The 27,150-nt window shown below is 34.9% G+C and overlaps 1 protein-coding gene across 5 annotated transcripts in view; it reads right to left on the bottom strand.

The window, feature by feature from the left end:
* Positions 1 to 1,116: 1,116 nt before the first annotated feature.
* Positions 1,117 to 27,150, bottom strand: part of CCSER2 (coiled-coil serine rich protein 2) — a 212,363-nt gene continuing 186,329 nt past the window's right edge. For 3 of the 5 annotated variants that reach the window (XM_054580458.1, XM_054580462.1, XM_054580463.1), the window contains one exon: positions 1,117 to 6,075. In XM_054580458.1, the coding sequence (XP_054436433.1) occupies positions 5,263 to 6,075 (813 nt within the window). In that variant the 3' untranslated portion in view covers positions 1,117 to 5,262. Of the gene's footprint in view, positions 6,076 to 13,481; positions 13,522 to 22,771; positions 22,905 to 27,150 lie in introns of all 5 variants that reach the window. The other 2 variants (XM_054580459.1, XM_054580460.1) reach the window with 2 other exon arrangements.

Genomic DNA, 27,150 nt, shown 5'->3' with positions numbered 1-27,150 from the left:
CCTCAACTAAAATTTGTCATGAAAATTTCCTGTAATTCTGAAGTATTTTGAACTAACCATGTCTCAAGCTGGTTGAATGTATCTTGCCCAGATTAAGATTACACAGTAATTCCTGAACTGGATGGCATGAAGTTAAAAACTGCCTGGGGTCGTCCTTAAGCTTCAAGAGGCAGAGACCAGGTAGTCTTCATCTCTGCACACACAACAATAGCTAACGCAGTGACTGACATACATAAGACATCTCATTTAAACTGCTTAAACCCAATTAACAGAAAAAGTCAGAATTAACTTCTACTTTCTTTTCTGCGGGTGATAAACTTTTTTTTCAAAATAGGAAATGTGGAATGAACAACATAATGAGAAAACTAAAATAACTGCACTTGATGACAGACTAAAAAAACATTTTTTGAGTTAGTCTAAGAAAATACTTGCTAATAACCCAGAGGGACATAAAACTGACACGGGTGACTTGAGAGGGGATAAATGCCATTATCAATCAAACTTATTACTAATGAAATTTCCTACATTCTTTTTCCATCATTTATGTAACCATTTTGGATTAATAACATATCAATACATCAACTTTGTATTTCCTATTATATCATTAGTACATACAGTTAAATTGGAAAATTATAAATTCCAAACTTTTCGTTCCTAAAAAACTATGTAAAATTTCACTAAACGTTCTTCTTGTTTCAAGCTATTTTGTGCATGTAAAGCTTAAAAATAAAACAAAACAATAAAACTTAATGTTTCCCGCTTTTATGCAGCATTCTAATTCAAGGTGTTAATGTTTATTTTGAAAGTAAAAATTATCCATTGTCCCATTATCTTCTGAGATAAAGCAACTGTTTTATTAAAATAGAAACTGAAGTACTAAATAACTTACAGAATTTGTGAAATCACAACACACTGTTCAACTCCTACTCAAGGCTCCAAGTATGTTATGTATGTAGAAGGGAGTATGTGAAATGACATACAGTTTGCAAAAACAACCACCACCACCAAATGGACAGTATTTAAATCATTGTGGGAAAAATGATATCCAAGAAAAAGTAACATTATGGAAGTCAATGTTGAGAAGAACAAGAAAATTTTTATAATTATGGACTTTATTTTTGTTTACTATGCCAACATTCTGAGGAAAGAGACTTTACATCCAGTTCTTATAATTCATTTTACAAGCAAATTCTAATATACAGTATTTAGTCTGAACTGGTTTTTTAAATCAATAGGAAAAACAATACTGCAGATATTAAAGATTGTGGTGTTTTCTGTTTTTAGTTAGTAATGCCTTAGAGACTTAAATTCTTAGGGTCAGTATTATTTTGTTATGGTGATGCTTTACCACGGAGAAAATGGATAGCTTTTCCCCAACGGAGTTAAAACATAAGATGTATCTTTAGTTAATAACATAGTTGTACATTGGTGTCCACCGTCATAATAATTTTTTCATACGTAGTCTTTCAAGTTACTGCAGCAGAAAAACTGAAGGGAGGTGTGGAAAGAAAATTAGAACAATCTAATCCAAGCATCAGAATTAAGAAAAATAGCAAGGCCACCGTCCCCAAGGTAAGAATCGGGTATTTGTATTACGGCTACAATTAATTTTCAAATGTGTGCATAAGCATGCAAACATAACCACCCAATTTATAAACACGAAAACCATTGCGTAAGTTTACTATGAGAGTAAACTAAAATGTGCTGCAGTCTTACTGATCATTGCAAACCTATTTGGTGATTCCAAATTATATCCTCAGTGCCCTAGAGACCAGGAAACAATCAGGACAACTCTGCTCAGAAATGAAAAGTGTACCTCTGTGTCTGTACCACCATCTAAAGCTACGGGAAGATTTAGAACTGACAGCTATAGGAGGAGCATGTTCTCTCTGATGCGCTGAGTAAAATACTTAGAGGGTCAATGAAACATTCAAAGAACTTAGTGCTTTAATGGGAAAAGGGACATGCTGAGGATATAATTCTGTGAAAGGCTGTACTTCAAACAGCAACAAACAAATTTATTTCAACAAAAAAGCCACACCCAATAGGAGGCATTTCAATATTTCAGGCACAGCTCCAAGCAGTTAAGCTCATTTAAAGTGCAAATCTGGTATTTTCTTTCATATTCAGGTTTTTACTTGTTAAAATACTTAGTAAGTTCCCTAATATCTACATAAACCCAATGAATAGTAGTCCATATGCCTGAAAATATTGCACAAATTAAAAAGAGACTCCAAAAGAAAAATGCTTAGAGGGTCTCAGTCTTTATAAACATTCTAAATGATTTAACATCTAAATGATGTAATCCTTTAATGCATTAAAATCATCTGCACCTGTACTGATAAATGCCTTAGGGCCTAGGCCAAGCTTTCTTTAAAGAATTTGATAGGCATCCCATTAAAAGCCAAATGTATAATTCTACCTACTCGAGTAATTTTCTCTTTCACAAATGTGAAACTTACCCAATCCCCAGAAAACTTCCTAACAACTTGGAATTCATATACTGCAACCATCTTCACTGAAATCACAAGAACTAAGAAAAAAATGACCTGAGTTCTTGTGGAGGGGTTTTGGCACAGAGTTGATTTATAGAAGCACTAAACAGAGATTAAGGCGAGCTACATCCTCACCTCATTTTTGACAAATGGTTACTAAGGAGCAGCATAACATAATACTCTTGCAGTATCTAAAGAAAACTGCAGGCAAATACTTTGTTTTGTGCAAGCATCCTAATTTTTTTCTCTTAAATATATTATGATATATATTTTTATATATATATCGATCAGCCTTCTGCTAAGATTAAAGCTCAACAAAGGTATATTTTGAACTGATGGGTTGATTCATATTTCTGCAAATTCATCAGGGAGAAAAAAAGAGCAGGAAAACATTAGAACAGACAAATTGCAGAAGTCAGTATTTTTATGTAATAGCCAGGACATTTACCTCAGACTAGGGGTTAAAAATAATGTAAAAAACTAAAACTTCCTTAAAGACAAAGGCCTACTTGTAAATAATGTTGAGAGAGACAGCGAGCGAGTGAGCGAGTGAGGGCGCACACAAGCGCACATTTGTGTTACATGCTATTAAGTTGACTCCAATTCCTGGCAACCCTGTGAATGAGTGATGTCCACAATGTCCTGTCCTCAACAGTCCTGCTTAGCTCCTGTCAACTCATGCCTATTACTTCCATTACGGAGTCAATCCATCTTATATTTGGTCTTCCTTTTTTCCTGTTGCTGTTGCCTTCTAGTTTCCCAGTATTACGGTTTTTTCCAAAGAAACCTGCCCTCTAATGATGTGCCTGGAGAATCTCTATCAGCTTCTAAATTAACCAAAACCCTCCTAATTCATCAGTATGTATTCCTTTAAAGAAATATAGGGTAATAACATCCCATTTGTAAGATATAAGTTTTCTCTTTCAAAATGTAGGACCACATGTACCCACTTGGAGCTACTGCTCATCTCTATGAACAAACAAGAGATTTGTTGATATGTCTAATCATTTTATACTAACAATATCTGGAAAATGTGAAAAACTTTCTGAACTACTGTGCTTCCCCTGAAGAAGTGTTGTAGAATGAGAATAAGATAGTCACCTGTGACCAAGTCCAAGAATGGTTTGTAACCAGCGAATAGCAAATTCGCTGGGAATGGTAAGGGAATGGTAAGGGAAGGCTACATCAAAATGGTAGTAATCACTTCTCAAATTTTACAGTAAAACACATGCTGTTATTTCTCTAAAAAGGGGCACACAATTTCACCAATGTATATTTTTAAAAGGAATCTCTAGAAATTTGAGTGACTAACTTTTTGGCCAGAGCCCCTTTGGATACATTTTAGCCAGCTGATCACAACAAAAGTTCACACTGTAAAATACTCTCTCTCTGAAAGACAATAATTGTAATTAAAGCAGCAACAGTGAACAACCTAAAGAGGACATGATTTGAGAGGACAGGGGGGCAAATTTACTGAACCATCTGAAGAGCGGTCCACAGCATGATTAGGTTAGTACATCTGGTCCCTTGGCAGTTCCACAGCTACCTTTCTAGAACATTAAATAAGCATACTGCCATTGAAACATCTTTTAATACCTTTTAATAAAAACATAACTTCCCCTCTCTAATTCTATTTTTCTTCCAAAAGCTACTTTTCAAGAAATTACCACTCAAACATATACCAATATAAAAGGGAAACCTGAAAAACTCAGTAGAACAAAAATACTGTGAATGCTAGCTTTTTCAAGTTAGTCTTAAATTTATAATTATTGTGAAAATATTTTAACTTGTTTTACTGCAGAAACTAGTCTTATATCCCTATTTATAGGATATTTATAGCCCATCAAAGTTTTGTGCAAACATTTCAAGTCCATTATTCTAGTACTCAGATATTAGCAGAAAGTAAATAAATATACATATTACATTAAAAACAATATATATGTGATGGAACTTTAAAACAGCTATCATGGGTCCATAAGCCTATAAGTGTTCCAAATTGAATTACCAGCAAAACTCTAGCACCAACATGCTATAAATGAATACATCTTTAGGTACAGGATTCAAGATATATCTCAAGCTTTCCAAAATTTATCCAGTAGCAAAAACAAACACAATGGTGTGTGTGTATAAAACAAAATGTTTAAGTAATATATAAATGGTTTATACATTTTAGCCTGGGATATTTGGTAAACAAACATTCAGAGTAGCTTGCTGATGCTAGGGAAAATAAAACTTACACAGACTTCCCATTCAAGGCCTGATCTCCTTTATTCATCACAGAGCTTTTGCATAGACCTTTTAAATAGACAAATCATTGGCCAGAACTCTGCTTACAGAGTACCATCTTCCATTATCACCAAATCTTTATTTAAATAATAACCATATTCACAAGAGGGACAAGTGAAAAAGAGGCTCTGAGAACCACATTTAATACAGACCTTAAAAGGACTAAATAAGCAAAGCACGTTTCTTGCCTACTAGGTGAATATTATGGATTTTCTGATGTGCAAAGGGATGCATAACATGATTAAAGCCTTCTGTAGGCCTCTGAGATGGGTAAGCAAACTTTGTGTTTACCTGAGACAAATATACTCAAATGCTATGTACTTCAACCAGGATATAAAATGGAAAGCCCAAATTAGTAGAAGCATCCATATTTTAATTTTTGAGATTTTGCAAGCTCTATCACGGCAGCAAACTGCATAAAGAGCTATTATAGAACAGATTGTTTTTTAAAAAAACAAATTGGCAGGTGATGGCTATGTACTTAATGTATCTTTGGTTTAGGAAGACGAGAATATCGATTAGAGGCCAAACAATCCCCAGAATTCAAAATGCCATTTGGATTCTGCATGATCTCTTTTCTTTTTGTTAGTGGCCTTGGGATGCTTGTCTTGGCCTGAAAGTTTTGAGGCTCTAGTCGGGGGTTGCTTTGTTTTTGTTTGAAAGAGCCAGGAGGGCGGAGCTTAGATGCCTTTAGATTTAGATTATTTGCAAGATTTGTCTGACTAGATGTTAGCTTAAGTTTTGCTGAATTACATGGTGCAATTATTGGTGAGCTCTTACAAATGGGAGTCCTACTAGAAGATGGTTCAGAAACTGAAGGAGGTACCAAAGAATTTAAGTTGGATGGCTTAAAAAACTGTAAGGATTTGGGCTGACATGTGTAGTCCTCCAATGAAGACTGATTTCTTCCAACTCTCTTAGCCTGGTCTACTGTACTTGACTGGGTAAGTATTTGAGGAGAAGTGGGTACAATCTGCAAATCATTAATTTGATTATTTGCCAAATGATAAGGCTCTTGCACATCCATGGTCGTGTTCAAGTCTGCTTCCAAAGGTGTACTCTTAGCCACATCCTTAGTGAATTGCGGGCTTGAGGAAAAAGGTTGGTCTTCTGCACCACAGTTGCTTTCCTGTTGCAAGTTATGTGTAAAGCTTTCATCCAGATGTGCAATACCCTGATGCATGCCCTGGGTTGTGCATTCACTGTGGTCCTCGATATGTTGCGATTTTATTAGTTTTCCCTGGGTGTGGTCTGTGGGTCTGGGAAGGCTGCTGGAAGGCTGTAGTACTTGAGGCTATTAAAATTAAAAACAACATTAGCAACAACTCATTTTAGAAATGCCACCTAAAATTAATGTAAGTTCCAGTTAGGCTGTGTTGGTACTTATTATGTTTAATATGAGAAATATGTAAGAGAAATACGTTCTTTTAAATTAAAAAATGAATTGCAATATTCAACTAAGTTCATGAGACACAGAGTGATAATGCAAACAAAAATGATACAGGCAGTAAACACTAAACAAGATCCAAAATCAAACAGAAAAGAAAAAAACTTAAAGTACTTATTTACTGTTGAAAAGAGATTCCTGCCTTAACTGATTCATTAAGTATTAAAAACTTTATATGAGAGCTTGACAGAAAGATTTCCACAGCACTTTGGTTTAATCTCGATAAAACATTCGGATAGTAACTATGACCTTCAGAATATCACCAATTTTCAAGATTTTTTAGAAAAGAAAAGTTGTATACCACTTTGTCACATTTCATTAGAGGAAGTAGTAATTTAAAAGTGTCAAGGTTACTTTGGTGAGCTACACAGAAAAAAATTTCTCCTCTCACAGGACTTATATTTTATTGAAAAGATACAGATTATAAACAGAGAAAACTCTAAGGTAATTCAGGATAATGAGAAGTACTACATGGAAGATAAAAGTGGTAACAGAAAGTAACTAATAGTGACAGAGGAAGTTACTGAAGGTCAAGGAAGGTACTATGATCTAACTGGAGTAATTTGGATTTAGGTTCTGTCCTTTAAAGGTCCTGCATATCAAAACACACATACATACGCACAAATTTGTTACAGAACACTCAGGTGCATTTGTAACTTCCAATCTATCATTGGTATAATGTTGGCTTTAACTTTAAACACCTACCCTAAGGACTAATGGCACTCAGATCCCAGGGAGAGGCATCTTCCTCTGTCTTTGACTTATAGAGAGCTTAGCACATGGTAGGCTCTCAGTAAATATTTACTCAGTGAAGAAATGAGGTATGTATTTAACTCTGATTAATTGGGCACGAGACAGAACCATGTCTCCAAAATGAATCATTTGTTTCCTCATAAATATGTTCTTTCCTTTTTCCCAGTTTTGAAATGTCATTTCCCACAAATATGGCCTTTCATTCTGGTGAAATTGATGTGAAAGTGAAATACGAAACAAACCATTTTTCCTAGAAATAAGGGGATATGAAATTGTCAGAATATGCTAGGACATTGTGCAACACTTTTCTTCATGATATATATTACACATTTTACTCATTAAAAAATAATTGAAATTATTCTTTATAATTTCAAATGAGTAACATTTAAAAACTGTAAAAAATAAAAGTGTCAAGGTACTGTACCTCTATTGAGAACAAAGTTTAGAATAAAGGTTATATTCTCAGTTGACAGGAAATTCTAGTTAAACAAAAATAGGTCAATATACTTAGCTAATGCTACCTTTAAAATTCTTGTTGAAAAGTTTCAGAATAAAATGTTTCCATAGCTTATTTATTCTGTCTCACTGCCAAACGAGGGATCAACTGAGGTTTCGCTATGGCAAATACATAGAAAACAGATTTACCTTGCCCAAGAGTGAACATCCATTTAACAAGTTAAAAACTATCTGCCTTTGGAATGATGGCTCATATGAAAACAAATCTGAAGTTGACTGTCACTTGAACTGAAGCTCACAATAGCAAAGTTCTTACAGAGGCCAATGTGCCTTGCACACACGTTTCTAGAGCTCACTGTGTGGTTATATTCTATACAACTCAGAGGAAACCTGCAACTTCCATTACCTTTGTGCATTCAGTAAAGAAATATGTATCTTAAAGTCATCTTTCAATGACCCAAATAATTTATATGGGGCAGAGCCTATTGATCATGTCCTGATACAGGGATAGTTGCTATATATGTATAAACACACTCATGCGCACACACTCACACACACAGACTTACACTTTCTATAAAATAATGTGGGCTGAAAATACTGAAAAGCTTGGTACAGGGCTTTGAAACATGAACTTAAAGGACCATTTTTTTTACTATTAAATAACTTTTAAAAACTGCCAATCGATAAACAAATATATACAGTATTTCTAAAATTTCTCCAACAGAAGGGGTGGATATAGTTGTACTGACTGCATCATTTGTTTGCCACTTATTCCACCTCCTTGACCAGCACTGAACTATGGCTGCCAGAATCAGCAATCAGGGATTATATTATGGCATATAATTGGGGACTTCTTAAGAACAAAGTTCACTAATTCTTGGAGGAATGGTTGGCCAAGATGGTATAGGGCTGACTTGGTATTTAAAAAAATAATAAAATCAAGACAATGACTACTCAAAATTAATCCATAATGTTACATTAAACTCTTATTTTAGAATGTTTAAAATAAATAAGTCACCTCGGTTTTTACTTAAGGTGAAATATCCTACTTTAAAGTTAGTGGGCATTTTCACAATAAATCACCATAGAGATGAATAAAGTGTCCTTCAAGAATGAAGGTACTAAAAGAAACAAGAAGGAAGAGGAGGAGTGGCAGGGGAGGGGGAGAAGAAAAAAGAAGAAAGGTACTAAAATAACCATGTAACTAATTTAAAAGATTCTCCTTGGAATTCCCTTGAAAAAAATGACCATGCCAAAGCAATCATATGCTCTACAAAAATTAGTAAAAACATAGAACAGGACCCTAACACTAAAATCTACTAAATAGGGGGAGAGAAAAAAACCAAGGAGAAGACAGGTATGGCATGAAATGGTTAATTGAAGGGAGACTTGTTTCCCCCTTTCACACCCAAAAAGTGTAATTTCAAGTTAAAAATCTTGAAACAACTAAGACCTTTGAAAATATCAGTGACAATTTAAAAATGACTTCATTGTAATATGTCTATTGCTAGTAAGAAAAAGCAGGTATAAATGTGTGCTATCAGCTCAATGCAAGGTATGATTTTGCTAATTAAGACAAAGTAATACACTTACTGAGATAACCAAATCTCCAGAAAAGGGACACTGGGAATTGCAGATAAAGTATCCATTTGCACTGTTCTGATTACTTATATTACCCAACTGACTACTACTTATCAGAGAACTAAATGGAAATAGTGCAGACAGAAAGGCGAGCAGCTATTTATTAAATATAATGAAGTGCCACATCAAATATAAAAGAATTAGAAAAAACAGATTTTTAAAAATAAAATTTTTTTAACTAAGAGAAGTTAAATTGAACAATGATATTTAAAAAGTCTAAACTATTGCTTGCTTACATTAAATAAATCAGTGAATTCCGAATAATGAGTAAATAACATAGATTTTTATTTTTACTAAAAGTGGTATAATTTCCCTATCATAAAATAAATGTATTGCTGTATTGTTTATTTGAAAACTAATTTGCTACTACAGTAAAGAAAAAAGTCTCTTACATTTTGAGGTTTGCCAGATAGGAGGGAGCTGGGGAGGATGGGAGAAAAAGGTGAAGGGATTAAAAAGTGCAAATTGGTAATTACAGAATAATTATGGGGATGTAAAGTACAGCATAGAAAATATAGTCAATAATATTATAATAATTATGTATAACTTTGTATGGTTTTGGATGGGTACCAGATTTATCAGGGTGATTACTTCTTAAGTGACATAAATGTCTAATCATTGGGTTGTACACCTGAGACTAATATAATATTGTATGTCAACTGTAATTAAAAAATTTTTTTTTTAAAAAAGAAAAAGTCTCTTGAAAATATCAAGATATGACTATAGCAAGGACCAAGGAAATGACTTGCTCCTGGTATGAGATTATACAGAGCTGGTTACCCACAAAGGACTGGACTGTCAATTACCTACTGGTAAGTTGAACAACAAGCCTCTTCACATCTAGCAAGCTAAGAGATGTATTCTGGTGGCTTGTTGCTTGCAGTACAATTTCCCCAAATTCTAAACACTCAACTGTATTAATATAAAGGCAAAGTGAGAACAATTCATCTTGATCACATTCACTACTGCTTCTGTGCCCTCAGACATCATTAGAATGAATTCTACATATAAAAAGAAAGACCTCCATGTTCTCATGGGTAATAAGACCAACAGGAAGGAATACTAAAGATCATTCATTCATTTAAAAAAAAAAAAGTCAATGATGAGTCACACACTGTTAGCTGTAGGAAAACATGGAGCCGAATACAATGCTATTCCTGTAGTTGAGAGGCCTTGTGAGGAAGGTAGGTAAACAAATGATGAGACCATGTCTCAAGTGTAACAACACAGAGAAACAAAAAGAAAACATATTCCTTACTAGGGAGGTCGTAGGGGGAATCTAAGAATCACAAACATCTGAAATGAGTTTTAAGATGAGTAGGAGTTTGCCAAGTAGACACAAAGGGAGGAGTACTCAGTGTATAGGGGACCAATGTAGAGCAGAGAGGCAAAAAAAGAATATGGTATGTTCTAGTAACTTCAAAATGTTAGACTGAATTGGGAGAACACATTACTGGTGAGAAGTATAGGCAAGGATCAGCTTCTAAACACTAATAAGTAGGTCTGACTTGTGCAGCAGATGGAATTTTAAGCAGCAGAATCATTAAGATCCAACGTGTATTTTACAATGTCACTGGTGGAATCAGTGAGCTATGTAAGGGGAGGCACTTAGACTGTAAGCGAAACAGCCAGGTGGTATGCTATTACTAGCAGCCCAGGTGATAAATTATAAAGGTCTAAAATTAGGATAGTAAAAGAAACACTGGAAAGAATTGAAAGGGATTTTGAAGGTGGGACAGATAAGTGGTTGTTCAGGAGGAATTTAAGATGACTTCTGGGTTTCTGGTTTTGGAGATGCAAGCCGAAGCACTGCCCTGTATCCAAAAACAAAAACAAAAAAAAAAAAGAAAGAAAGAAAGAAAAAATGCCTCTGGGGAAGTGGCCCATTCATTTCATAGCCTCAGCAGCCTGTAAGACTCAGGGCAAAAGGAACCCCCACTGCTGGGGAGGGGGGCGGGCTTCATGAAACTCCCATAGTCACAAATAAATAGAACTTTATTACTCTTGTAAAAAGGCTGCAACCTGTAAAAGGGTTGGTTACTGACACTAAAATGTGGACTCATCTTTAGACTTAAGAGCTAAGTGCTTCTAACTGGACGCAGTAACTTTTAACAAAGTCTTACTTCGGTTAAATATGTACGCTTCAGCATACTGTTCTGTTAATTCTCAGATGCAACAGTTACAAGTGTCAAGGTCAAGAGCGCCAGTGACAGGAACTACTGAGTAATTAATTGTGCAAGGGATTGGTAGGCATCTTCAATGATAATCTTAAATATCTATTTTGGGCTACTTACAAAGAACCAGAGATTCTGAGCTCCTACAGGCATGTACCATGCTTTATTCATTTTTGTTATTGTAGCTGGTATCCCTAGCATTTGGAACATGGTAGAGAATACACACACACACACACACACACACACACACACACACACACGTACGTTTGCTAGAAAAAAATGAATAAATAAATAAATGAGTATTAGTGAGTGCTGTATTACAGAATTCCTACTTTGGTAATAATAATCAAAATGATACTTCTTTATGAGGTCAATGATGCAGCACTAATTTGATTATTAGTGCTGCATCATTGACCTCATAAATAAATAAAAAGTTTTCAAAAGCACTGATGGAAAAAATTTTGTAATTAAAAAAAAAGTTTACCCTAAATAAGTTTGCGGTTAGCTTACTGATTCATGTACAGAAGGCTAGCAAGAAAGAATACCTTTTAACTTGAACACAGCTAAGCGACAAATGTTTATTACTTGGGGACTAAGTATTTCTAGATAAAATGAGTTGTGAATATTGTTTTAAGCATTCAGCAATATTCCATTTCTAATTTTGGTAATTAAATATATATTATCCATATAAAATACTTATCATAGGACCTCCCAGCATATCAGATATACATAATAAATGTTACCTATGATTTAAGGGTGTAAAAATGATTAATTTAAACCATGGTCTTTTTGTAACTGGGTCTTGGAAATAAAGAGGCACATTCTATAGCAGTATAATAATAAACTAGTTGTTACAGAATAAGAGGCTTCACGGCTCCAAATACACATTTCAGTAATGTTAGTCCCATTTAAATGTTTTAAATCCATAGCAGGCATATGTGATATGACACAGAAGTCAAGATTCCATAACAGCCTCTCTGGAGATACACCAGAGCTAGGACATGCAAGGCACTTTAAAGTGTAAGAATTTATATATGGCTATAAGAAGGAGCTAGTACAACATGGTAATGAATCATTTAGCTCTTAATGTCAACTAACTTGGGTTTTGAGTCCCAAGTCTATCACTTACTTTCGGTGAGACAATGGGTAAATTATCTTACTACCCTGAGTTGGAATTTCATAATTTATAAAATGAGGATAATTACAGTTACCTATATCACATTGAATCACTGCAAACCTTAAATGATAACATGCATTCAAAGTGCTTAGCATAATGCCCGACACATTACAAATACTTGAGAAATATTAAATGCTGGACCAAGAACAGAGTTTCCCTTTTTACCAAGGGTAGATAGCCAGACTCTAATTTTGCGTGTATGATCTCTAATTATCACAAGACCCTAGGTGAAAGGTAATGTTTTCTTTTGGTAAGTAAGTAAGCTGAGGTTAAATGAACGTTAAGTAACATGTCCAAATTCACACACCTTAGCAAAGGCAAAGCCGGAATTTGAACCCACTGAGAATTTAAAATGCAGTGCTAAAACGTTCAGAATATGCAACATAATCAGATATTATTTTAAAAACTCAACAGGCATATTCAATACCAACATTCAGAGAATGGATAATACCCTAATTCCTTCTTAGCTGATCTATCCTACATAGAATAATTCTCAAACACCAAACACAAGCCACACTGTGGAGCAGTATTTGTGGGAAACAGTGGTCCCAAGTGGTCCACTTGAAAAAATACACTGAATACAAGGAAAGGCTAATTAGCATTCATCACTAAGAAAAACTTTCACCTTTTCATACCAGTTCAAAGATTTCTAGCATTACCGTAAGGAAAAAAAAATACTCATATGGCTTTCTGTAAAGATTCTTGTTCTAAAGTAACCAAAAATAGTAAAATGGCAGCTAGATACATCAAGTTCTAACAGAGTAAAAATATTTCAGTGTGTAAAAGAGAAAGCAGGAAATGTTCAGAAGTGAAATAATGTTACTGCATAATAGAAACAGGAATTACCTACAATTATTTTCTTGGTACACATGAGCTTATTATTATTATTAAAGACATTTTAAAGGTTAAAAGAAAGATAGAAATGGTGCCATCTGTAACATGCCTGTAATTTCATGCAGGCTCTGTCATGCATCATGCAAACCGGAAAAAAATAAACTAAAAAAGTGGTTATGAGAAAGGTGGTAGGAAAAAAATCTAAAATTGTACTGTACCACGCTTTGTCAGAGAAGTAATGGACTAACTTCTCAACTCCTTGCCAATGGCATAATGGGAGAGCAGAGACAAGAAAAAGACAGGACAATGGTGTCAGAGACCACACACAACACCAAAGAATTGCCATGATTGGGTAGCTGTCAACAGTATCTGCTTTGCCTTCGGGTTTTTTTTTCTAGACATTATTTAATATATTTGTATGAAATAAAATAATAGATTTAGACTTTCTTGCTAAAGTGTGATACTTTCTTGCAAGTCAGCACAAATATTCATATCTATAGAACAGTGTATGTAAAAGTTCTCAAACTTACAAGTAATCACTTGAATTTTTCTAAATAAAATATTCAAAAGAATTTTGACAATATTCATATTCCAAATATCTAAAAAGGTTTAGCTGCATGCAATCCTTTATGATGAAAATAGACATTATTTTTTAATAATTTCAGAGTCTTCTTCATTATAAGCTAAATACAACTCAGTACTTGGTTTACTTTTATTACTGCTGCTGCATTAAAGACCAATTAAACATAATCTGATCTTTACGGATGTCTTCAATATAATGTTCTAAATTATTAGTGAGGCTCCACACATCACTAGAGATGGAAGACATGACTGGATACCTAGTAAAACTACAGTAGTCTCCCCCCTTGTCCACAGTTTCAGGTACCTGAGGTCTTAGTTACCTGTAATCAACCATGGTCTAAAAATATTAAATGGAAAATTCCAGAAATAAACAGTTCTAGAAATAAACAAGTTTTTAACTGTGTGCTCTTCTGAGTGGTATGATAAAATCTTGCTCCACTCCACCTAGGACGTAAATCATCTTTTGTCCAGTGTATCCATGTTGTATACGCTACCTTGTCAGTTAGTAACTTGGTAGCTCTATTGGTTTCAGATCTATTTTCACAGTACCACAGTGCTTGTGTTCAAGTAACACTTGATTTACTTAAAAATGACCTCAGAGCAGAAGAGTAGTGATGCTAGCAATTAGCAATACGCCAAAGCAATATGCCAAAAGCTAGCAATATGCCAAAGAGAAGCTCTAAAGCACTTCCTCTTTAAGATGAAAGGTTTACATGAATAGGAAGAAAAATAGTGTATATATAAGGATTTGGTACCATCAGGTTTCAGGCATCCATGGAGGTCTCATAATGTATATCTTGAAGATTGGGGAGACTACTGTAGATTAAATGAATTCTGCTCTATAATTCACATGAATCCAATCATAGCTTCCAAGATTTCTTGGGAACCAGAAATGCATACTTATTTCCTTATATCTCAGAATGGTGCCTCTCAATCTCAGAGAACTCAGAAAAGATACCTGATTTATGAATATAGATAGGCAAATTCTAAAGTAAGAAATTCAATGGCTCTTCTAAGTTGATCAGTTAACTGCTTTTAGAAACTATCAAAGTGAGTAACAGTGACTTAAGTAAGAATTTTCCACAGGCACAATCAATATAAGATGCTTAATTTTCGTATCTCTAAGACAGAGAACCCATCAACATCTACTTTTGGGATGCAGAGTAGTTCATAAAATAAAACTAAGTAACATCATAATAGTACAATTCCATTGGCATGATAAAATTTACCCAGAGTAGGACACTGCAGGAACTAGCTATAGAAACAAATACAGCTGACAAACCCAAAATCTGCATAGCAGGTTATTATAAAAGATTTATATAGAAAACAGTAACTGCTGTGTTTCTCATAATTCCAAGTTGCTGAGAAAGAAACTAACCCACACCTAGATTTATGGGACAGCATACTGGACCATGAATTTCATGTACATTTCTAGTCAGTTAACCAATGACTATACTAAACAGTACTTGAATTAGTTGCAAAAATGGACAAAGAACCATATTCTACATTAACCACATATCAAAAAATTAGCTTAGTGTAAATTTGAATTGTTCAGTTTTTACTGAGTTACCCTAGATTCCATTTCATTGGAAAATATTTTATCTTTATGAAAAGTCACTCTTAAAGCCAATTTCTCACTAAAGTACTGAAGTTGACAGACTCCTCATGTATAAAATTAGTCATATGGTGAAGCCAATCAGATTGAACCACATTAATGCCTTATGAGCATGTTTGACAAGTTTAACAATACACAGCGAACTTTTTTAGAAAATGCACAGCCTTTAATTAAGTAATATCCTTCTAGAAATCTACTTGAGAGATGTTGACACTGATCTATACACAAGCATGACCGGTGTTGCAACAGTATCTTTAATAGGGAAAAATGTAAACAATATCAATGCCCAACAACTGGGAAAAAAATGAAATAAATTAGAGTATATCCACACATGATAATGTAATATCATGAAGCCATTAAAATTATGTTTTTAAAAAACATTTATGATATGGGGGGACCCACAACAAACTGGAATTACCTTCTATAGGGTGGACCCCTTGTAGTACAGGCTTCCCCTACTAGCTAAGTGTTCTAGGAACCCATTTGTATCAGTGTACCAGCTGGCATTGTTGTGGGAGACTGTGTTCAGCTTCAGTGAAATTTTTCTGAGGACTCTTTCAGTGCATTTGCCCATTTCATGATGGGTGATTTATGAGTGCACCTGCCCACATCACACTGAGTGGTCAGCAGTTTTTGACCAAAAATGGCACAACCCCCATACTTCACCCACCCTATTAACTCTATCTCACCCCAAGTGACATTTTTGTTTTCCTGGATAAAAAAAGTCCTCAAAAAGAAATGTTTTACCGATGTGGAAGAGGCGAAACAAAAAACAGCAGAGGCACTAAAAGACATCAAAATTGATGAGTTCAAAAACTGTTCTGAGCAGCGGAAAAAACATCTTGATAGGTGTATTGCATCCAATGGAGAGTACTTTGAAGATGACTAAAGTTTAAACATGTAAGAATAATTACACATTTTTTTATAAATAAATTCCGTTTTGGGGGGTTGCCCTCATATGAAAAACGTTCACATAATGATACTACGTGAAAAAAAAGGAAAACAAAAAATTAAGAATAAAATATACAAGTATCATATATCCTAAGAAAACGTACTATTTCATGAATCTTTTATCTGAATGTTAAATATACACACAAATGGTGTTGATTTTTAAATGCATAGTTTCATTCAGTAAATACATAGTGGGTTGTAATCAAAGTGTTGCTTTTCAAAAAGGCTTGTGAAACAACCTCTGAAGGTTATAAGAGAAGGAGGAGGATATAAAGCCAATATAATCACCATTCTTAATCTAATTCTGGTAATATAATTAGTTATTATGATGATATAAATTTAGAAATCAGGCAAAAATTACAAAAATCTGCTGGGCCATTAAGACATATGGCTATTGAGACATAAATATGCATTTATGCTATTTTTCATATTCAAAAAATTTTTTTCTTCCCATTTAAGTTATTGTACATGTTAAGGTAAAGGAAGGTAAGATTTGTAAATTCCTTTAAGCAAGTGTGTAAAACAGCAAATTTTAAGTCAGTTTAGGCATGGTGAGAAGTTCGTATAATCTCAAAGTAAACTTTTTGAAAAGTCAAGAATTCCTAGAAGCATATGCTCTAGCAAGAAATGCTATTTGAAATTATTAAGGTTTTCACTTGCCAAAAATAATTATTTTTATTACATTTTCCACTATGGGGTAGGTTATTTTACCTAATTTTACACAGCTGACAATTAGAAAGACTAAACTAGTTCCAGTTAAATCCATTTGGACAAAAGTTGAAGTGCCTACTGACAATAAATAGGAAGAACCACTACATGTAGATATTTTCTGCTAACGCAGAGAAAGATTTTTTGAAATTGGAGAATTAACATCCTCAAGCTGACACTACTGATATACTCAAGAAAAAAAATGCAAATCAAAATGCCCTGAGAAAGAAAAAAAAAAATACTTAAAGACTAGGATTTTCCTTGTATCTCCATTTTTCTAGAGTTATGCTTACATTCAGCAAAGGGCATTCTGGGCTAGTGCAGCTTCCTTGAGTGACCAGAGCTAAATATTCCCTGCAAACATTTTTTATTTCACTCTGCATATTGATACCAGCCTCTCTTTTTAATGGAGGCTACTACTTTTATACATTAACAAAAATAAATAATAAAAAGTAGCAGATGGCCTTACTAACAGTAATAGCCAACACTACCTGGCTTCTAAATTTAAAATTAAAAGCAGTTCATTTTAGTGGATGTTCAAGAGGGCATCGGAAAGAATGTATTAATGAAACAGGTTATAATGCAGGTAAACTCTCTCAACTATCTACCATCACTTACAGAATTAAATTTTCCAAAAAATCAGAACTAGAAATCACATATTAACTAAATGTGGAAACAAATATTTCATTGAATATGTTTAGTGCAGGAAAAAGACATCTGAAAAACCACTGGATTTACTCCCATAATTCCATACCATTTTCTTTCTCTATGTTTTATTATTTAAAAAAATATATATAATGATTTCATTAGTAAACTGCTTCAGCTGTTCTCAGAGTAAATTCAAAATAGTGTAGTAGTTTGGAACATATTTCTTCTTTAAAGGAATATTTTAAGCTCCACTGTTAAAAAGCTAAGAACAAGTCATCTAGTCACCAATTTCCACAAACATGGTCCCACAAGCTTCAATAATCAAGTCCCAGGGCCAGTTCTCTTAGCTCTGTTAGCCATGAGAACTTACTTAGGAAAAGACTCCAGTGTACATGTGTATTTTCCTAGGTGGTTTACACATCCAAATTCTGGAGAACCAAAACTTTCTTTTTACTAACTTGGAGATTCAGAGAAAGATTTGATCTAGAAAAGCTAGAAAGACAAATCTTGATAGCAGTGCTGCAAGACAGTGCTGTTTCATAGTTGGAAATGAAAAAGAGGGCTGTAAAGCCAAAAGGAAAGGAGGAAGAAGCATTTGAAAATGGAGAGCCAGTGACTCAGGAAAGCAACAAGAAAATTCAATACAAATAAGAAACTAGTGAATGGATGTTTCTGAGAAACATGTTTTAAAAATAAATCTAACACTATCTGCAATGCAAAAGTAATTAACTTTAAACTTCAATTCCATATTATAGCTAGCTGAGGGTAAGGAGAATGGGGAAAAAGAATGGTTGAGGAAAAGAATAGGAGCTAAAAGCCACCTTCGGTAAATTCAAGGTAGGTGTGTAAATCAGAGGTAAGCCTGTCAATCATGCTATTTACTGGCTACAGGCCCAAAATACATTATCATTTGTTATAATTGCACTTGAAATTCAGATTAGACCACTAGCAATTAAACGTAATTCTTATGTGCTAGAAATCTTTAAATAGAGGAGAAAGGAAAGAAACTTACTTGCAGACAAGAGAGGTAAATAATGAAAGTTTACAAAGATAGTAGAAGATGGAAAAGGAGAAATAAATTCCTCTTTTCACTGCGTCCACTAAACAAATTAACCTGCTACAAAAGAACTTGATATAAAAGCCTATACAAACGCTCTATTCTATTTAAATTTAAAACAGTGCAAGGGGAGAATCAAGATGGCAGAGGAGTGAGTGGAAGTCACACTGACCTCCCAGGACCAACCTGGAATTACAAATAAATTTTGGAGAAATCACCTGGAACAAAAACTGAACAATAGCAAGAGAGGAGCCTTACAACCTCAAACAGACAGAAGAGTCAGCTTTAGTAAAACCTAACTGGTAAGGAGTGCAGTAGAGACTCAAGAAGGCAGGTGGGGCACCCGCAGGCAGCAGCACCAGACGGATAATGAAAGGGCCAGTTGGATCCCCCTGAGAAAAGCAGGGTCTAAACCATAAGCGGGGATCTCTAGCCTGAAGCACCAGAGCCCAAAACGTACAGAGGTAACAGCCAGCTGGGAAAAACGGCAGGGTTGTTCTCTGCCAGAGACAGGCAGCTGGAGATACAAAGAGCTGTTTAAAGGGCCAACACATAAACTTTTATTTGCAGCCACTTACCATAGTTTCTGGCAAAGGCAGGGCAGAGTGGGCTAGAGACACCTGAGGAGGGACTGAGGAAGGAGGTTTTGGGGAGAGAACTGAGAGAGTAGGAAGCAGGATCCTGATGCTGACTCCTTCCCGATATGGCAGCAGCCATCGGGCTCAGACAGACCACTCCACTGAGTGGCAAAAGAGTGAGAGGACACAATGGCCCTGCCCCAGGGACTCGACCCCACTCAGTACACAGAGTGGCAGCCATAGGTAGTAGATCCCTGGCTAAAAGAGGCACAGAGTGGTCTAGAGACTCCTGAGGAGAGACTGGGGAGGGAGGCTGTGGGGAGAGAAATGAGAGAGTAGCTGGCAGGATACTGGTGCTGACTCCTCCCCCACACAGCAGCAGCCACTTGGCTCAGGCAGACCACTCCCCTGAGCAGCAGCAGCATGAGAGGACTCAATACCCCATCCCTAAGAGGGACTCTGCACTGCCCAGTGGTTGTCTCTAAGCCTGCTAAGTACAGAGTGATTAGATTAACAGCTGAAGGAGACAGCCACAAACAATAGATTCCTGGAAGTCTCGAACAGACCGCCTAAGGTAAGGCAGGGTCAACAGCTGACATCATCAGAGGCAGATCCAGAAAGAAAAAACAGCCCTCTCCTACCACAGAAGTTCACACCACAAAGTCAGGAAATCAAGACAGATCAACTTAAGAAGCAAAAGCAAAAGAGAAGAGTCTCACAAATAATGGGAAGACAAAGAAACATCACCCAATTGAAGGGAAAGGAGGAGTCCCCAGAAAGAGAACTAAAGGAAATAGAGGCAAGCAAACTATTAGATATTGAGTTCAAAACAACGGTTCTAAGGAAGCTCCATGAGCACAGTGAGCTCAGAGAGAATTACAAAATCTACAGAGAAACTATGAGGAACTTACTGCAAACTAGATCTGCATGAAAAGACATAGAGAAACCATCAGTAAGAGGCAAGAGAAAATGAAGAATACAAATTCTGAATTGAAGAATGCAGGAGAAGGAATCAAAAGCAGACTACATGAAGCAGAGGAACGAACCAGCAAGCTGGAGGATAAGGTAGAAAAAAAATCTCCCAGAAAGAGCAAGAAAATGAAAAAAAGACTCAAAAAGAATGAAGAGGCATTGAGGGAAATGCAGGACAACCTGAAATGTAATAATATCCATATAATAGGGAAACCAGAAGGAGAAGAGGGGGAGCAAGGCATAGAGAACCTGTCTGAAAAAGTCATGATGGAAAACTTCCCTAATTGGAGGAGAGAAAAAGTCACACAAATCCAGGAAGCATGAAGGGTCCATTCAAGAGGAACCCAATGAGGCCCACTCCAAGACACATCATCATTAAAATGACAAATATCAAAAGACAAACAGAATCCTGAAGGAAGCAAAGAAGAAAGAGGCAGTAACATATAAGGGAGCCCTGATACGGCTAGCAGCTGACTTCTCAACTGAAACACTGCAAGCCAGAAGGGAATGGCAAGAAATATTCCAAGTTGTGAAAAATAAAGGCCTGCAACCAAGACTGCTCTACCCACCAAGGCTCTCAATTAAAGTGGAAGGTGAAATAAGGAGTTTCCCAGACGAAGGAAGGTTAAAGGAATACACGTCCACCAAACCAGTATTGCAACATATTCTAAAGGCACTGTTTTACAATGAAGAGTCCTGGTTCCTTTCACAGTCACCAATATTTGATATTACCAATATTTTTAATATTAAATCTGATTGTGATGATGTATTATTTTAATTGTTGCTTTATTATTTGTTGAAACTAAACCTATTTTTGTATATTTCTTGTCTATTTCTATTATTTTTACAAAGCTTTAAATGACTTTTTGATATTCTTTATCCATTTTTGATTAAATGTTTGTAGAATTATTTCCCTAAAAAAAAAAAAATCAGAAAACTAATTAACCATTTATTAGATGTGTTGCAAATACTTACCTATCTAAAGGACATTACTATATAGACTTAAATTTTTAATATGGTCATATAGTCAATATGTTATTTCATAGATTCTGGGTTTGAATATGTTACTTCAGGGTAAGAAAAATATTATTTTGTATTTTCTCCTAAAACTCCTTAGATTTTACATATTTATTTTTAACTCACCTGAATATTTTTTGTATAATGTGTGAAATAGGGCTTTATAGTTGTTTTATTTCAAGTAATAGTGGTCCATGCACCTTATTTGTTGAATAAGCCTTATCTCCCCCATTGATTTTAAATATCAACTTAATCATATATTATATTGTTAGACAGATATATGCATTTGTCTCTAGAATGCTCATTATATTTCACTGATCTACTTGATTATTTCTGTGCTGGTGTCATGTTGTTTTAATTGCTGAGACTTCATAATGGATTTAAATTTTTTAGTATTTTATAATGGATTTTGACATTTGAAAAGAAGTGCAAAAGGGAAGGAGAGGCATAACAGCTAAAGAATAAACTTCAAACTTTGTCTCAAATTCATGTTGATATCTAATAACTTTGATTAATTAAAAAAATAAAATTTAATTTTAAGAAATCACTTTTAATTGCTTAAAATTCCCTCTTTTGGACCTTTGATGTATCACACAGTTATGGAAAATTTATGATAAAACTGGTATGTATCACAAATAAGGGTAAATACATGGAGAAAATGTAAAAGTGACTGACAATATTTATATCTTTTTCTTTAACATTAGCTTTTTGGGTGACTTTTCAAAAAGATAATATATATCCAACTTACCAGATATACTTAAGTACATAATATAAACAATCCCTTCTAATGTAAACAGATTTTTAAAAATCAAACAATTACTAAATCATTAGAAATGTTAGTAATCCATGCATATTGAAAAGCCATTTCTTCTGTACTTGTAAAGCAGCTGATGAATTACAAGGACATATTGTTAAGAAACACCCTTGAAAAACGATTCAAAAGATTTTTATTTTAGGAGACAATAAAATGTAATCAAAGCCTTCTAATTAGGAAATATTTAAAGAAATGTGCAATGGTTATATAAGCCTGTTCCCTAAACAGTATGCATCTGTTCATTATACCTCTGCTGACTGTGTACATTTTTAAAGTAACTAGATAAAAAAAAATTTTATTCACATATCTCAAGGTCATGAAAAAATGCATTAGAGACAGACGCATGTCAGTAGGTCTAAGGTTGCTGGCAATAGGTTTTAACAACTTTAGAATGAAATTAACTTCTGATAGTTCTCCTAAGGCTCTAGGTGAAAGTCTATTTACATGCAGTCAAAGGGAGTGTTAATTGAGAGGAGCCCAGGGAGTGCTGGTTTAGCACGTGCCTGCAGGTCACTGAACAGGAGAGGAGGTGCTGGGAAGGGACAGATCATGCAGAAGGGTAATACCATGAAGGGGAAGACAGAGCAGGATAGGAGTGAGAGACACAGACTCACTCTGTCTGCGGTGCGGTGGAACAGTCCGTGGGATCCCCTGGAAGGAGCCCTGCCAAGGAGAGAAGGAGGGAGCAGAATACCCACCCTGTGTAGAGAGAGACGGGGTAGGGAGGTATAATAAAAAAAAGGAACCAAAAAAATAAAGAAACCAAAGTTATACTTTTTTAAAAAATAACACAACAATAGTGTTAATGAGAAGACAGGTTTCATTTTTTTAAACATAGGCAGCTCAAATTACTAAAACATAACATAATTCCATACCTATTTATTTTTCATATATTTTAAGAACAAATATTTTCCTCTAATATTTGTAATTAGCGCATAAGAAATAAAATATTCTTTCTAGCATACATTAATCATTATATCTCTTTTTAAAGTAGCATATTCCAGTCTTGCAAAAAAAATGAAAGCATTTAAAAAGGGTAGACTGTAGGTGTTAAACACACAGACATTGCATTAATTATAAATTAGGCAATAAAAAAATTAACATGCAAAAACTTTGTACTTCTTTTGAAATCACAGGTTTTCAAGAATTAGCAGATAAAGAACATTAGGAAAGGAGAGCAGAACCAACATAGCATTAAAAAGGTCAGGATGTTGTGAGAGTGAGTGCTATACCAAAAACGTGACATACATGCCACAAGTTACAAAGGCATGCTTTTAAATCTGAAAAACTTGTGGCTTCTTAGTTTTACTTATTTTAATACAGATTTCTGAATTAAAATACATCGGGGATGTAATTTACTTCAATTTCTTCACTTTCTGAGTAAGACTGTGTCTTCAAGAAAGAAATTATTTGTTCAATGTCACACAAATAGAGCTAGATTGGGTCTCATGTCTCTCTGTTCCTAGCCTCCTCACGGACTTTGTCGATATGCTTTCAGCTTAAAACATATCGACAAACAAATTGAAACATGATCACCAAGGAAAATGCGCCTATGAATCATCATATTCAGTTCAATTTGCAAAAGGAAGTATGCATAATTTTTCAAACCAATTAATCGGACTTAGAAATGATGTATTAGAAGATTACTAACATAGGTTATTGGTGTTTACATATTTCAAAAACACTGACTGGTCCAAACAAAAATCTGTTTGCCACTTCTCTATCAATAACATTCCTGGCTCAGTTCAGGATTATGAGAGAAAGTAAGTAAGTGGTCCCCTATTAAAAAAAAAATAAAAGATCCACTTCCTATGTTGATGAAGGGAAAAAACATCTACAAAAAAACTAAATAGAATTAATGATTTTTAGAGTATCCTAGTAAACAAAGATCCTGTTTTTCTTAAAAAAAATTATTGCACTTTTTCCACTAACTTAGCCACAGATGTTTATGAAAATAGTTTAGAAAATATTTAATAGGGTGATGACCCCAGGTACTCTGCACAGATTTTTTCCTTCCATCTTCCATAAGCCCTACAGCCTTGAGAAAATCACTGCTCTTCTATGAGCCTCAGTTTCTTCATTTATAACATGCAGGGCTGGACTGTGCTTTAGACTCAATATTTGTGTCTCACTAATATTTCCTATGTTGAAACCTATTCCCCTAGGGTGATGGTTTGAAGGTGGGGTCTTTGGGGAGTGATCAGGTAGAGCCCTCATGAAGAGGGATTAGTGTCCTTATAAAAGAAATACCAGAAAGCTCTCTGTCTGAGAACCAGGAAGTTGGTGGCCCTCACCAGACACTGAATATGCTGGTGCTTTTAACTTTGGACTTCCCAGCCTCCAGAAATAAGTTTCTACTGTTTATAAGCCACCCAGTCTATGGTATCCTGTTATAAGCTGCCTGAATGGACTAAAGCAGAATGGTTCATCTTTAAGAAATTTCTTAATTTTAGTTCTTATAATTCAATTATTCACATATCTGTCCTCTTACTCCCACTTGTCTGGAATCTTTGCTATCCTTTCATTTTATAACTCTTTATATGACATTTAAAACAATCAACTGGTTGGACTGGTTGACCCTTGTACACACCCAGTCCAAGGATCATATGCGCATGGATGAGGGAATGAACTCCCAATTTGGTTATGGGACAATGCTCCAACCAACTGAGCCACACCTGCCAGGGCGAACCTGACAGTTTTTAAAAATGTCAAATGTTCACTTTCTGTAACATTCCCCAGCACAAAGCAGGCTCTAAATAACTGTTTACTAATTTAAAATCAATTAAGTTACTGTTTTTATCTAGAGATGAAGCCATAACATCTGCTAGGCCTGGACATATACTACAAGCCTTTAAGAATCTTGAAAAACAAAAACGACAACCCATCTTCACCCCCCCAAGACCAACACATCAGAATCTCTGGGACAGGCCTGAGCATGAGGAGGAGAGAAAGAAAACTTTGTGAAATAAGTAACAGCTCTTCCTGCTACTGCTAAGGAGCACACATTTATTAAGCTGAATAGTTGTCATCTGAGTTTTTGCCCAGAAAGACAAAGAATGTTATTCATTTTACTTCTGCCACTTAAAATGCCTCCTTCCATGTCCCAACATTTCAAACCCATTTCCTAAAAGTTTCCCAACCCTACCTAAAGTAATGATCACTCTTGTTTATAAGTATCCATCTCTCTTGATAGATACTTGTCTCAGGGAACTTCCTCTCTTCATTATGTTGATTTGAATATTTTTATTTTTCTTTTACTAAACATAACCATCCTTAGAATAATTTCTTTCCTACTTTATGTGAACTTTGGCTTCTTGATAAGTAACTTTCACAGAGCAGAAACAACATACTGTAATTAAAATTTAATAGAAGAGGGAGCGCCAGTACCAGCACAGGATGAAAAAGACTTCCCCCCATTTTTCTTCTGCAAAGTGCAGCTAAAAACCCTGGAGATTATATATAAAACAAACAAACACTAAAAAGTAAAGATAGTAAGACAGACCAAGTAGGGACCTTTAAATCTGCAGAAAAACATGGTAGAGAATTCCTGGGTTTTCTTTTTGCCTAATGTATCCTTGTTTAGATGATGGAGAAGTCAGCACCCAGAAATACTAATGAGCGCAGACAAAAGCAAAAACAAAAAAATCTCCAGTAAAACCTGCACCCTAGCAAAGGTGTTACCAGGAAAGAGGAAGCCTAACAACACCCAAAATTTGTACAAAGTAATTCGCGAAACGACATGGGAAAAACTGCAGTCCCAGACCCCACTGATATCAGAAAAGACCAACTGAGAAGTCTAGGCTTCCACCTTCATCTGGCTCTAATACAGTCTTATGTGGTTCTTAAGGTATGTATAGGAAATGTTTAAAATACTTATAAATGGGAGAGAGGAAGGGACATAAAGGAAAGTAAGATTTCTATACTTAGAAGACTACACAAATTTAAATATATTGTTAAAATAAAAAAAAACAAATGGAGACCAGCCTTGAATATTTCCTGAGCAGACAAAACCAGTTTACCATTATAAACAAAGCTTAATTTAGCTTATTTTGCAAGACTAGTTTGACCTGGGTTACTTTCTGCTTATGCCTTTGGAAATCATTAAGTAAAACTTGAACTGTTTCACAAGGTTGATATGAGATAACCAATGAAAATTCTTATATATTATAACCAATCACTGTGAAGAATAAACAGTCATTGCTTTCTTACTATATAAACTGCTTTATAACAATATATATATCTCTCTGATGTAGGAATACTTATATCTGACAAAAGAGACTTCAAAACAAAGGCCACAAAAAAAGATGAGTCATTACATAATTCTAAAGGGTTCAATCCAACAAGATATAACAGTTGTAAATATATAAGTACCCAATACAGGAGCACCTAAATATGTATTTTAAAAAACCTTGGTGGACTTTAAGGAAGATATTGACAACAATACTGTCATAATAGAGAATTTTAACACCCCACTGTCAACAATGGACAGATCTTCCAGACAAAAAACCCCAACAAAGATATAGTGGCATTAAACAACACACTAGATCAAATGGATTTAATTGATATTTATGGAACATTTCACCCCAAAGCATAAGTGTACTAGTATACACTCTTCGCAAGTGCACATGGGTCATTCCCAAAGACCACATCAGGCCACAAAACAAGCCTGTACAAATTCAAGAAAATTGAAATCATACCAACCATTTTCATGGATCAAAATGGCATGAAATTACTGGGATGGACAAAACACTTGTTTGGTTTTTTCCATAAGATAGCACTAGGAGTGCCTGGATGTTTTTATCTTCATTCAAAACAATTTTGTTAGATTGTATTGTGACAGCTGTCATATCAGCGTGCATTTAAAAAACACCAAAATTGCTGAATTTTTGTGTAGCCATTTTAATATTGAAGATGGAAGAAAATACACATTTTTGTCATATTATGC

Source organism: Pteronotus mesoamericanus, unplaced genomic scaffold (assembly GCF_021234165.1).
Source record: "Pteronotus mesoamericanus isolate MK-2021 breed Mesoamerican mustached bat unplaced genomic scaffold, CSHL_Meso_final contig_59, whole genome shotgun sequence".
Lineage (NCBI taxonomy): Eukaryota > Metazoa > Chordata > Mammalia > Chiroptera > Mormoopidae > Pteronotus > Pteronotus mesoamericanus.
The sequence above is the reverse complement of the archived record's forward strand: the minus strand, read 5'-3'. Positions and strand labels throughout refer to the sequence as shown.